Source organism: Saprolegnia parasitica, assembly GCF_000151545.1.
Source record: "Saprolegnia parasitica CBS 223.65 unplaced genomic scaffold supercont2.3, whole genome shotgun sequence".
Lineage (NCBI taxonomy): Eukaryota > Oomycota > Saprolegniomycetes > Saprolegniales > Saprolegniaceae > Saprolegnia > Saprolegnia parasitica.
The window spans coordinates 620,083-633,172 of NW_012156397.1; the positions used below are offsets into that span (position 1 = coordinate 620,083).

The 13,090-nt window shown below is 57.7% G+C and overlaps 4 protein-coding genes across 4 annotated transcripts; 3 read left to right on the top strand and 1 right to left on the bottom strand.

Moving 5' to 3' along the window:
- Positions 1-2,602: 2,602 nt before the first annotated feature.
- Positions 2,603-3,999, top strand: SPRG_01426 (hypothetical protein; the record flags this gene model as incomplete). Its single annotated transcript, XM_012339640.1, has 2 exons — positions 2,603-3,079; positions 3,103-3,999. The coding sequence occupies 2 exons, from the start codon at positions 2,603-2,605 to the stop codon at positions 3,997-3,999; spliced, it is 1,374 nt and encodes a 457-aa protein (XP_012195030.1).
- Positions 4,000-5,879: 1,880 nt separating this feature from the next.
- Positions 5,880-7,255, top strand: SPRG_19035 (hypothetical protein; the record flags this gene model as incomplete). The annotated part of the gene is made up of 5 exons (XM_012339843.1): positions 5,880-6,331; positions 6,383-6,728; positions 6,776-6,832; positions 6,882-6,968; positions 7,013-7,255. 5 exons carry the CDS (start codon positions 5,880-5,882, stop codon positions 7,253-7,255), a joined length of 1,185 nt encoding a protein of 394 aa, XP_012195233.1.
- A 136-nt stretch (positions 7,256-7,391) lies between these two features.
- SPRG_19036 (serine/threonine protein kinase) lies at positions 7,392-9,338 on the bottom strand (the record flags this gene model as incomplete). The annotated part of the gene is made up of 7 exons (XM_012339844.1): positions 7,392-7,540; positions 7,591-7,819; positions 7,870-7,995; positions 8,043-8,120; positions 8,178-8,307; positions 8,360-9,260; positions 9,308-9,338. 7 exons carry the CDS (start codon positions 9,336-9,338, stop codon positions 7,392-7,394), a joined length of 1,644 nt encoding a protein of 547 aa, XP_012195234.1.
- A 1,568-nt stretch (positions 9,339-10,906) lies between these two features.
- On the top strand, positions 10,907-12,776 carry SPRG_01427 (hypothetical protein). Its single transcript, XM_012339641.1, has one exon. The coding sequence runs from the start codon at positions 10,912-10,914 to the stop codon at positions 12,646-12,648; it is 1,737 nt and encodes a 578-aa protein (XP_012195031.1). The 5' UTR covers positions 10,907-10,911; the 3' UTR covers positions 12,649-12,776.
- Positions 12,777-13,090: the final 314 nt, after the last annotated feature.

Here is a 13,090-nt window from a genome sequence, read left to right on the forward strand (position 1 = left end):
GCCAAAGAGGATAGATCCGATCGGACGCAGCATGAGCGTGACCGAGATCCCCCACGTAATGTCCGTGTTGCTCTTGTTGAACTCCTTGGCGAGATCCGAGAGCGTCATCGAGACGGTGAAGAAATCAAAGGCGTCCCACGTCCAGGCCGCAAAGCCAACACCAAAGTTGAGCCACTGGAGCCGGTCGAGCGTCTTGAGGAGCGCGATGGGGTTGGGAACCGGTGCCATGGGCGGCTTGAGCGACGAGACGCGCGTGCCGAGGTACTCTTTGGCTGTCATCTTGGGCTGCGCGGCCTTGAAGGGCACGACGTCGGGGCTGCCCGTCGGTGTCTGGACGACCGCATAGTTGTTCTTGGGAGTCGATGCCATGGGCGAAGCAAAAGAGAGAGTGAGTTTTGTGAACCGATCGACGAGTTTGGTCGCCGAGGTAGCTTCAACCAACGTGGCGCGGAGCCAAAGACGAGGATGGGGCGCTTGCAAGGTTGTTCGCGCCAGAATGTCTATAGCCAACAGTTGGTTGGCGGCTTCCCGTTGACCAGAAAGCACATGGTTGTTTCCTTGCACCAGCTGCTCGAGCAGACGTCCTCATGGTATCTGGGGCTGTGTTGGTGAGGTCGCTACTAAGCTTACAGTGTTAGTGCGCACCATAGCTACCCGGGTAAAGGATTCGGGGGTATTAGAACTTGACGTTCCGGGGTTCAACGGACGTAGGGGCGGTCGTGGATGCATAATGCGATTCAAGGGAAAAGAAAGAAATTGCATTACGGTAAATTCGTGCCAGGGTTCGACATGACATTGTAAACGGCAGATTTGAACCGTGCATGCTCGACCCAAAGTGGTCGCGAAAAGGCGAGTGAGATTGTGTTGTAGAGACACTGCTGCCCACATGGCGCTGCTGCACGCATCACCCGCTCGTTGTCTAGGAGCATTGGTTGGTACTCCTGCTCCTGGGCCGTCTCCAATCGCTGCTTCGATCGGCGCACTGCATGTCCCACGGACGCACTTCAACATCAAATACCAGTCCCCAAATTTCCCCATCCCTTGGGACTGGAGCGTCTTAAAATAATCCACCAAGAACCCATCACGAGGTGACGACTCCCACTGCCGCTAGCAATCGGTGCATCTTTCCATTTACCGGTAGAGGAATAGCAACGACAAATGCTTGAAAGAGTCGTGAAAGTAATCTTGCCCGGCGAGTTGCACGGGCCGTCGTAAAAGTCGTAGCGGCTACTCCATGGTCGGACAGGCAACCTCAAGATCGGACAAGAAACGCGCCAACGAAGCTTCTTGAAGTACAGTAGCCGTCGTGCAGATACTAGCACATCCACGCCGTCGGAGGTTTCAGATATCAACCGCGCTCGGATGGTTTCTGCCAAGCGCCAACGACGTCGGACCAGATGCCGCCGCACTGGCTGACGAAGGTCAACGCAAGGGCCTCTCGTCGCGTCATCAGAAAGGCTGCCAAGCGTGTACCGTAGATGGTTTTTGATTTTGGTACCCTGCTCTATTTCATGAATCGCGCAGCTGCAGGACAAGAGATCGGACATGGACCTCGCCTTTCTGGTCGGACAGACGCATCCCCAACAGGCAGGCAATATAAGTTCGTTTACTAGTATATAATTTAATTGGGCGAGGACTCTGGAACCCATTAGAGGGTGCGTCATTAGTGGCCTTGGGCCACCTTCAACGACGTGGCAGCGTGTGCGGCTAGAATTCACCGCGTCAACATCTGGTTCGATTTGATGTCGATTGTGACAGGTGGGACTGACCCATGACCCAAGTATGGGTGACTTTGTTGCTAACATGCTGTCTTGGACGCCCGCACAGATCCTCTCCGCCGGATTCTTCTCAAAAGACCCGCGACTGTAGTATAAGATTGGTAGGGACACGAGTGACCAACGATTTCGTCCCAAAGACAGGGATGGGAAGCGTGCGAAGCGAGTTCGAATTTCGAGGCAAGGGAAGGAATAAGTGGCACGACGTGGCGATCTGTTGCGACCAAGATGACGCCTTGGCACCGACCATGCGCGAGGGTTGCTCCGACCTTGAAGTTCGTTCACAGACCTCTTAAGACCTCGCAACTTGTCGAGCCAAACTGTTGTGCCGGAGGCAACACCACGGATGTCAAACATCATGTTCTTTCTCTCTCTTCGCTCGTCGTCGGCCACATACTTTGCCTCGTCTGACACCGTCGGGACAGGCACTATTGCGCAGCACGATATGCATGACTTCAAGTACACCTGTGCAGGGCCCTCTCCTGCGATAACGCCTTGGATGGCGAGCGGAAAGGACGTAGCAGCCGCTGGGAGGTTCAACTAGGTGCGAACTTGAAGATGGATGTACGTATCATCGACGCGCCATACCGACGTCAACTGGTCAACCGATCCAGGCCTTACAGATCCAGAGGTGCCCATCAACCAGCCGTGTCTTTGGCTCCGCGCCACGTTGGTTGAAGCTACCTCGGCGACCAAACTCGTCGATCGGTTCACAAAACTCACCATTTGCCTTGTTCACGGCATCGACTCCCAAGAACGACTATGCGGTCGTCCAGACACCGACGGGCAGCCCCGACGTCGTGCCCTTCAAGGCCGCGCAGCCCAAGATGACAGCCAAAGAGTACCTCGGCACGCGCGTCTCGTCGCTCAAGCCGCCCATGGCACCGGTTCCCAACCCCATCGCGCTCCTCAAGACGCTCGACCGGCTCCAGTGGCTCAACTTTGGTGTTGGCTTTGCGGCCTGGACGTGGGACGCCTTTGATTTCTTCACCGTCTCGATGACGCTCTCGGATCTCGCCAAGGAGTTCAACAAGAGCAACACGGACATTACGTGGGGGATCTCGGTCACGCTCATGCTGCGTCCGATCGGATCTATCCTCTTTGGCATTGCGGCCGACCGGTACGGCCGCAAGTGGCCATTCGTTGTCAACAACATCCTCTTCATCGTGCTCGAGCTCGCGACGGGCTTTTGCAACACGTTCACGCAGTTTATGTGGGTGCGCGCGTTCTACGGCATTGCCATGGGCGGTATGTGGGGCAACGCGGCGGCGACGGCCCTTGAAGACGCCCCGCAACGGCCCGCGGTCTCATTTCGGGCATCTTCCAGCAAGGCTATTCGTTCGGGTACCTCCTCGCGGTCGTCTTTGCCCGTGTGTTTGTCAACACGACGAGCCATGGATGGCGTCCGCTCTTTTGGTTTGGCGCATGTCCGCCAGTCCTCATCATTCTCTTCCGCATGATGTTGCCCGAAACGAAAGCGTTCACAGAGCGCCACCTTCGTCGCGCGGACGCAGCCTCGTCGACGTTTGTTTCGGAAGGCAAGCTTGTGCTTCAGCGTCAGTGGGTCCTTCTCTCCTACCTTGTGCTGCTCATGACTGCCATGAACTTTCTCTCGCACGGTTCGCAAGATCTGTACCCAACGATGCTCAAGAACACACTCTTGTTCAGCGCGAATGAGGTCACAGTGACGCAGGTCATCGCCAACGTCGGTGCGATCGTGGGCGGCTCGGCCATGGGCTACTACTCGCAGGTGTTTGGCCGCCGCTTTAGCATCCTCGCGTGTGTCGTCGGCGCAGCTTGCGTTCTGTACCCGTACTGCTTCTCGACGGGTCATGGCATCATCGGCGCCGCCTTCTTCATGCAGTTCTTTGTCATGGGCGCATGGGGTGTGATCCCGATCCACCTCATGGAGCTCGCGCCGCCGTCGTACTCGACGTTCATCGTCGGCACCTCGTATCAGCTCGGTAACCTCATCTCGGCGACCGCGTCGACGATCGAGGCGTCGCTCAGCGAAGTGTACCCGCTGCCAGCGACAGAAGCCGGCGTGGAGCGTTTTGACTATGCCAAGGTGATTGCACTCTTGTTGGCGATCGTGCTCGGGTCGTTGGCGCTGCTGACGTTCATCGGGCCCGAGAAGCGCGGCCAAGAGTTTGATCACGACGAGACCCTCGACGGCCCGATCGTGGACGACGACGACGGTGACGTTGAAAAGCCCAAGTTGTAGAGAAAGGGGCGAGCCTGTAGGGGTATATGTGAAATGAATTCGAGTATTGTGTGATAATATTTGGCAAGTGCAAAGTGGGCAAGATATGTGCAATGTGGCACCACGTGGACGTCGCACAGTTTGCGGCTAAAACTCAAAAGGCAATTGACGTGTGAATGGATCCCGGTTACGAATGCTGGGACCATGGCCAGAACCAGGCTATTTGGCTGCAGTTGGTTGGCGCAATTTATGCTGCAAAAACTGTTAAAATGCTGCATCGAAGATTAGGGTTCTGCTTGACGGCATGCACGAGCACGGTGCGGCCACTCTATACCTCAGCCTTGTGCCACATCGCGACAGGCCAATGACGTGGCATCGTTGTTGTTGAAGTGAGTCGTCTATTACAATAGATAAAACTATGCTAAATAGAATTGTCGGACTTACTTCGTTGTGTACACTCGGTTGAGGAACTTGATCTAGGCAGGCGGAAGCAGGAGCGCGATCCGCGGGACAAGGTGCTGGCGCGGCCACTCGTCTTGGGCGAGGAGCCGGAGAAGCCGACGAAGAGCAGGCTGCTCGGGCTTTTGAACGAGGCTGTGGTATGACGTGGCGCCGTCACAGCGCGCTTCGACACGTTGTAGTGGTTATAATGCTAACATGACATGGTCGATAACCAGTGTAGTCATCGGCCTGTTGCCACCTCATGCTGGTAAGCAACGCCAAGCTCAATGCACTCGACGAAGCGTGCAAATAAAATGGCTCTCTTTAGTCGGTTTACGGAGCCAGCTTGATCGGAGGCAGCGCAACGCAGGGCACAGCGGGGGCCACAGTGGGCGTCGTGACGCAGCTCGTCCGGGCGACGCAACCGTAGACGCCATTGTCCAAGAGCTGGCACTCGGATCCGCGCGGCAGTCCCGGTTGCGCCACGGGGCACGCGCCGTTGCGAATGCTTGCCGAGCAGTAGCCTGCCGCGTTGGCGCGGGTGCAGTACGAGTCCATGCCTACGACACTAATTGACGTCCAGCCGTCGCTTGTCGGGAAGAGGCACGTGTCGAGTGCTGGGATTGTCTGGTCGAGAACGCATGGAAACGCGTCGCCTGAGCTGCTACCGAGCGAGCCGGATTCGAGGCTCGGCGGACACGTCGAGCGCGCCTCGCACGCATACACGCCTGTGATGCGGTTCTTCGAGCACGTCGAACCAAACTCGAGGTTCTCTTGTGGCCCGGGGCACGCGCCCAACGAGCTCGGCGAGCACAAGGCGCCGCTTCTCGCGACGCAATAGGCGTAGCCACCGACAAAGAGCTGCGTCCAAGCGGCGCTTGCCGCGCATCCTTGAGGCGGGACGACGCCGGGGCAAGCCGCGAGGACCGACGACGTCGCGGTTGCCGCGACCAGCCACAGCAGCAAGGGTCTTGAGTGCATGGAACTCGTTCAAAAATGAAGTGCAAGAACACGAGTGGGATCACAGCGCTGCCGTTGGCGAGACACAATCTCGCCGGCGCCTTCCAGCCAAACTCGAACGATCTCGAGAGCTATTTTGGCCCAACGCCCGTGGCAGCAAGATCATGCTGCATCTGGTGCACCTATGCCATCGAGTAGTTTTGACCTTGGAGCACGAAGGCAATGCAATGCAAAAGCGCTCGGTGCTTTCAGCATCGAGTTGATAGTTTGAAACATTTGTCGCTTGATGAAGCAGATGCGGAATGCTGGCGGCGTGGACGAAGGTCCGTGGAGGCAGCAAACATGTTTATTTTGGCAATATGACAATATGACAATATGACCACGCACACGTACGATCGGTAGCGAGTACATACAACTTGTAGTGGGTCAAGGGTACGCACATCGGGATTCGTGATACGTTATCCGGATGTATCCGGATAAACCACGACAGGGCACTCGGAATGGACCTTCTTCAAGGCTACGAGTCGGCGACCTCGGACGACACGCCGAGCCCACCGCGCTTGAAGCGCAAGGCTGCGTCATCGCTGGCGCATGCGATCGCCCTCCCGACGCCCAATGCAGCCGCGTACCAGCCCAAACGGCGGGCCGTCGCACGCGCTCCATCCTCCGCGCCGACCGAGAGACCGCCGCTGCCGGCCTTGCTGGACGCCGATGCGGCACCACCCGCCGCCGAATCGAGTGACGCCAGTGTCCCGTCTCGCGAGTTGCAGCGTTGGAGAGCTCGGTACCGTGTCAACTGCGTGCGCTGGAACCCACAGTTCCCAGCACTCCTCGCCACGGCGGGCATGAGTGCGACCATGCACATCTACGATGCGTTTCGCGCCGCTTGCAAGCGGCAACTCGACGGCCTTCATACCGACGCGATCAAGGACGTTCAATGGGCGCTCGATGGGTATGCAACAGATTTTCTTCTCGCGAGCGACATCGCTATGCTGTGGCGTAGGCGGAGCCTCGTGAGCGCCAGCTACGATCATACGCTCGTTCACGTTGATGTCGAAACGATGCAGGCCCGCGCCACGTATGCCGGCGCGCACCGCTTCACAGCGTTGGCCATGCACCCGAGCGATATGCACCTCGTCCTCGCCGGCGACGATGCAGGCTATGTTGTTTGCTGGGACATGCGAGCCAACACTGTCCGAGCGCTCCAGCAGACGTGCGGAGAGGTCCACGCCCTTGCTTTTCTCCCCAAAACTGCCTCGGCCGAAAGCCGTACGCAGTTTCTCTCGAGCAGCACCGTGACCAAGACGAGCGCGGCAGACAAGGCAGTCGCTGTCTGGGACTTTAGCAGCGTACGACGTGTTCGAGTTCGTGGAGGTTGAATATTGACGACGCGTAGGGCGCGCTCATCAAGCAGTGCATCTACAGCCAAGGGTATACGTGCTCGTCCATCAGCGTACACCTGTCGCTGGGTCGTCTACCATCCATCTCATGCTGCGGTACAGGTGCACCCGACGGCGCCATACCTCGCGCTCCAATCCCACGGCAACTACATGGCGACCGTCTCGACGCGGTCGCTCAAGCTCTCCAAGGTCAGACTGTGCCGTGGTGTCCATCGAACCGTCTTTGTTTCTAGACGCGCTACGAAGGCCATACGAGCCAAGGCTACGGCATTCACTGCTCGTTCAATGCCACTGGCGCCCTTCTCGCGTCCGGCGATGTCCATGGGCACGTCTTCGTCTACGCGTCGCAGCGGCCGCGCGTGCTCTTCTCCGCACGGCCGCACACCAACGTGTGCATGGCCGTGGAGTGCCATCCGCGATACCCCCACGTGCTGGCGACCGGCGGCTGGGACAATATTGTCACTGTGTGGACATGAAGGTGTCGCATGCAATCGTACGAACTTGTAAAGACGCACTGGATGGAAAATCTTTCATATATTATATATATTTAGTTGGTAGTACCAAGGCTATAAGCTTGACGCACATGTATGGCCTTGGTAGTACAAGCCAGTATTATAATTTCGAGTAAGCCGCTGCGACCCACGACGCGAGCTGCGGAAGCGTCGCGCGCTGTGCTGGGTCGGGCTGCAGAGCGCCTGCAACAAGACGCTGGTACGGCGCCGGGACATGGCGCGCCGCCAACTCGGCCACCACCTCGTCGACTGGAAACGAACGTGAGTCATGGCAAGGTCTATACGAAATATTGGCATACCGGGGCGGACGGCGACGCGGGGCTCGTTGGTGCCCAGAAGGAAGGCCACCGCGACGGCGCCAAGCGACCAAATGTCGGCCGACCAATCGTACACGACGGGCTCGCCGAAAAAATACCTGCGCACCTCGGGTGCCATGAACGACATGGTGCCGGCGGCATGACGCGTCACAAGGGCCGTCTCGAGACACGTTGAGACGCCAAAGTCCGAGATCTTGACCACGCCGTCGCTCTAACAGCACGCTGTTAGATACTACGGTTTTAGAGGACTCGTCGTCGTACATTGAGGAGGAGGTTGTCGGGCTTGATGTCGCGATGGACGATCGCGTGTTTGTGAATCTCGGTCAGACCCGAGCAGAGCTGCAAAAAAAGCCGGGCAAAGACGTCATCGGTCACGCGCCGTCCGTCCTACGCGTCTTCTCAACCACACGACAACGGACATTGCGACGACATACAAGGTTGGCAATGTAGTCGTGCAGCGTGCCATTGTTGCAGTACTCGAGCTCGAGGTAGACGTAATGCAGATGACCAATCTACAATAATCATGAGTCGTCATTATCACCCGTCGAGACGACGAGAGGCCATAATACCTGCTCGATAAAGTACCCGTCCAGACGCACTACGTGCGGACTCTTCAACTTGGAGAGCAAGTTGACCTCGTTCATGGCCTCTTGGAGTTTGTCGCTTTCCTTGAGCACGCACAGCTTTTGGGACGACCGTCTACGACACACATACATGTAGGAACTCTGGTAAAACACTGCTGCTGGCGCACCGCTTCATGAGCATGACCTCGGAAAAGTTGCCAGAGCCCAAGGTCCGCACATACTCGTAGCGGAGGAGCTTGGACGGCTCGAGGAGCGACGCGACGCGGTTCGCCCAGCGGGCCGCGCCGTCCATATCAACGATCGCATTGACGAGCTCCTGCACATTCTCGGTCGCAAGCAACGACGTCTCGGGCGCGTCGACGACACGCGCACCGATCGAGATGCTGCGCAACGCATGGCTAATTCGGCGGACCGCCTTGGGGCCATAGTGGCCCAAGGTGGCACTCGCGACGGCCAGCGACATCGAATGCAGCGGCACAGATGGCCGGTTCTCGTCCGACATCTTCGTTGTGGCGACGATTGCTTGGTGCGCGGGGCGCATGAACGGTACCTTTTGAAAGCACACGCCGCAGAGGACGCGCGTCGCATTGTCATTGTTGATGGCCATCGTCTCAAAGCAGGGCGCGCAGACGGCGTGGCGGCAGTAGAGCTGGACAAGCGCTGCGTCGGTAAACGACTGGCAGAGCGCGCAGCCGAGCGCGCCCCGCTCGATGGTCGCGAGCTGGTCGTTGAAGCCGACAAGCGACGCTTCCAGCGACACGCAGCGCTTGTGGTCGTAGCGATGGCCGCCAATTTTGACCTCGACGTACTGCATTTTTTCCTTGTAGTGCACGCCAAAGGCTGGCGACTGGTTGAGCGAGCCGCCTTTGTGAGGCACCATCTTCATGGGCGCCGAGACGACTGTCGGCCGGTACTGCGCGGCGTGCTTGTGGTCCAGCGGGTGGCCGCCGATCTTGACCTCGACGTAGTCCTTGACCGGCACCTCGTACGCGTGCAGGCACAGCTGGTTGGCTGAGTGGCGCGCATCCCAGAGCGACGGCAGCGCCGCCATGTCGACGTCGACGGTGTCTACGAGGGTCATGCGTCAGCGTTGCGGGTGGCGGCGTCGGACGAACCGCGCTTGGGCCGGGCGAGCGTGGCCTGCATGGCGTGTGGGAGTGCAACTTCGATATCTTTCTTCGCTGCAACGAGGGACTTGGTAGTGATATTCGAAGTTGCCGTTGCGACATACAGAATCCAAGTGCAGGGCATTCGGTGCTTCGAACCGCCAAACGAGCCCTCGATTGCTTCAAATATTGCTCTTTTCGTGTAGGCGCGGTTTCAATACGTCAATATGGATATGCACAGCGCAAGAGGGGATGCCGTAGGAGCTCGGTACTAGTATTAGCGATGGACGAGTGTGGCGCACAAACACAGTGCAATTATGTCCAAATGTCAATATTCGTACTGCGTATACAAGTTGTCCTCGGCTGAATGACATTCAGCTAAGGACGTAGAGTACGACTCGCTGTGCTGACGACATGCGCAGCGCGGCGATATCGACAACGCCGCATTAAAGGCCATACAAACGAGCGCCCTTCATGCGTACCAGTCCTCATGTGCCAATCGTCGTTGGTTTCTGAGAAAGAATTGCCGATGAGCGCATTAGTATTGGTCAAGTTGACCAAGTTGCGCCAGGAGCGTCTACAGGAGTGGGATGAAGCAATCTGATTGGACAACCTTGCGCAACACCACCAAAACCTCTTGCAGGCCGATGTTCTTGTGACCCTTCCTTACGCCACACAGAAGCACCGCGACAGCAGCATTTCCACCATTCATCATCGGTCTGGACTTGCGCTATTCGCAGAATCTAGGTTCACCAATTCTCAACACGATCTCGCGAGTGCTTCCTAGATACCAATCGGCAAGATGTTCAGTTGCCACCCACGAGTGGACACCCATATCTGAACAAGACCCCGCTAAAGTGCAGCTGAAGCGCGGAAGGATCGAGTTTTCGGCAAGGAGAATCATCGATCGACGTGGTTTCCAAGGGCATGTGGTTTTTCCCGAGGCTCTAACACTTCACCACCACCATGTATTCTTGGCATAGATCACCTTGTACACCAGAACGGACCCAAGAAGCGAAGCTGCTGCACCACTTTAACCCGTCACCACGTGTCCACACCTCGTGCTCACCGCAAATTCAATACCGGTAGCCGAATTCGTGGGTAATCGTTCCTCTAACACGCATTCTGGATCACAAGAACCTTGCGCACATGTGTCCCGTGCGTCATATTGCAACTGGCAACCATGTACGAAGAAATGGCACATGTCGCTCGTAACCCATTCGAGGCCGATTCGTGGCCACGAGCGACTGCCGACCGCCAGTCCGCGCCAAAGTCGCTCCAGGTAGCCAATCACAAGCCGCGCTCACGTACATCATACACTAATTACCGACACCGCGTTATCGATGGGACATCCACGGTAAGTGAGCCGTACGTTTGCACGACACGAGCTCTATCCAAACAAGTGCATTCGCGTACAAGCTCACAACAATCGTTTGACTCGACATGATGTCGTACAAGGCGATTGATAGTGTCGACTCTTCCTCTCTCTACACGGCGGTGCACATACAGGCACACTATTTGAGTACAGTAGGACGGGCATGTCGCAGGTGATTGCCCAACTGGCCGGCGACAAACCATCGCTGCTTTCGACCACTCTGCGATTTTCCTCCAGCATGGGTTTCCTCGACAACCTCTTCCGGACCAAGCCGATCGAGGTCATTGAGGCCGAAGAGCGCAAGGAAGAGCTCCCGCGCGAGCTCGGTCTGCGCGACCTCATCATGATTGGCATCGGGTCGACGGTCGGGTCCGGTGTGTTTGCGACGACGGGCGACATTATCAGTGGCGCGGCCGGCCCCGCCGCCTTTATCGGCTGGGTCGTTGCCGGCTGTTCGTGCATTCTGAGCGGGTTCGCCTACATGGAGATGAGCTCGCTCATTCCGTCGTCCGGCTCGACGTATGCGTACTCGTACCACATTCTCGGCGAGCTCCCGGCCGTCATTGGCGCGTGGCTCTTGACGCTCGAGTATGGCATGTCGGGCGCCGGCGTCGCGCGCTCGTGGGGCACGAAAGTCCAGCAGTGGCTCGTCGAAGGCTCGCCGAACGAGAGCGCCAAGTACGACTGGCTCAACCTGCCGCACGCGTCGTTCCTTGCCGCGCTCGTCATGACCGTCTCGGTGCTCATCCTCCTCGTCGGCATCAAGTTTGGCAAGCTCTTCATCAACACGGTCACGGGCACGAAGATCGTGGTCGTCATTTTCATCATTTTTGCGGGCTTCACCGCCACCAACCTCGACAACATGACGCCGTTCATTCCGCCGCGCGACGAAGCCAAGAACCGGTACGGTTTCCAGGGCATGATGCTCGGTGCGTCCCAAGCGTTCTTTGGCTACGTCGGCTTTGACGAAGTGTGCTGCCTCGCGGCCGAGGCCAAGGACCCTCGCAAGATCATGCCGCGCGCGGTGGTCGGGACGATTCTAGGCACGATGTTCCTCTCTGCGTTTGCCTCGCTGGCGCTCTCGGGCATGATGAAGTACAACTCGGACCCGGTCGGTGGCTTCTACTTCTCCGCGGGCTTCCAGAACGTCGGGTACCACTGGGCGTCGACGATCGTGCACATTGGTGAAGTCGGCACGATGCCGGTGGTCGTCTTGATCTCGTTCCTCGCGCAGCCCCGCTTGATGTACGCCATGTCGGTCGACGGCCTTTTGCCCGAGATCTTTGGCCGCGTCGACAAGAACGGCAACCTCTTTTGGTGCACGGTCATCACCGGTATCTTCTTTACGCTCTTCGCCATCTTGGTGCCGTTCGACTACCTCTGGAACATTGTGTCCTTTGGCATTCTCGTCTCGTTCAACATGACCAACTCGGCGCTCATTCTGGCGCGGACGCGCGAGGCATCGCCTGTCTTTGCGTACAAGCTCACGGGCGCCATGGTCGCCTGCTCGTGCATCTCGATGTTCTGCTTTGAGAAGGGCTACGTTGAGACCGAGTCCGGCGGCGTCGGCTTCCTCGTCGTCGCGGTGATTCTCTTCGCGGCCGTCATTGGCCTCGCGACGACCATCTACGTCAAGTGCCCGCAAAACGTCGGCCCCGTCGACTGCTACCGCGCGCCGCTTGTGCCGTTCGTGCCGATCCTCGCCATCACGATCAACTGGTTCCTCATTGCGCAGCTCCCGGCCAAGGACATTGGGTTCGGCTTTTGCTGGATCCTGCTCGCGGTCCTCTCGTACTTTGCGTATGGCTACAAGCACTCGGCCGGGAAGACGGGCTGGCAAGAAATGCTCAAGAACCAGCTCGCGAGTCTCAACGAAGTGCGACCGTCCATCACGTCGATGATCACGGACCAGACCAACATGGTGCTTCCCGGCTACGTCCCGCTCGAGAACAAGCCAACGCTCATTCTGCACTAGCGTCGAGTCGCATAGGAGGATAGATTTTCGTCGCACAACACAACATTATTGTCTGTTTGCTCTTGATTTTGGCGCCCGATTGCCACGTTTAAAACACAAAAAGCTCAAAACGATTGGCAGTCTACCGGATACTCACCACAATTTCCATCTCTTCCTAATGTTAGACGTCTCTAGCCTCGGACCTGCGCAGACGGACACGCTCATGATGCTGCCCTACTAGTCGGACACAGAGCTGTCAATGAACAGCACCAACACGATGCCACTTGAGCGGGTGCGACCGGCTAGCAACTGCAGGCTTGGACATGACAACTTGTCCACATCTTGGCTCGATGACGGATCAAGTCGTCGAGGATGCACGGTGGCGTCTTGTCTGTCTGACAATCGGCCGGCGCTCAGCCCAGCGCTGAGGTTGGCGCCACGCATCCTCCGGATACGCTGAATA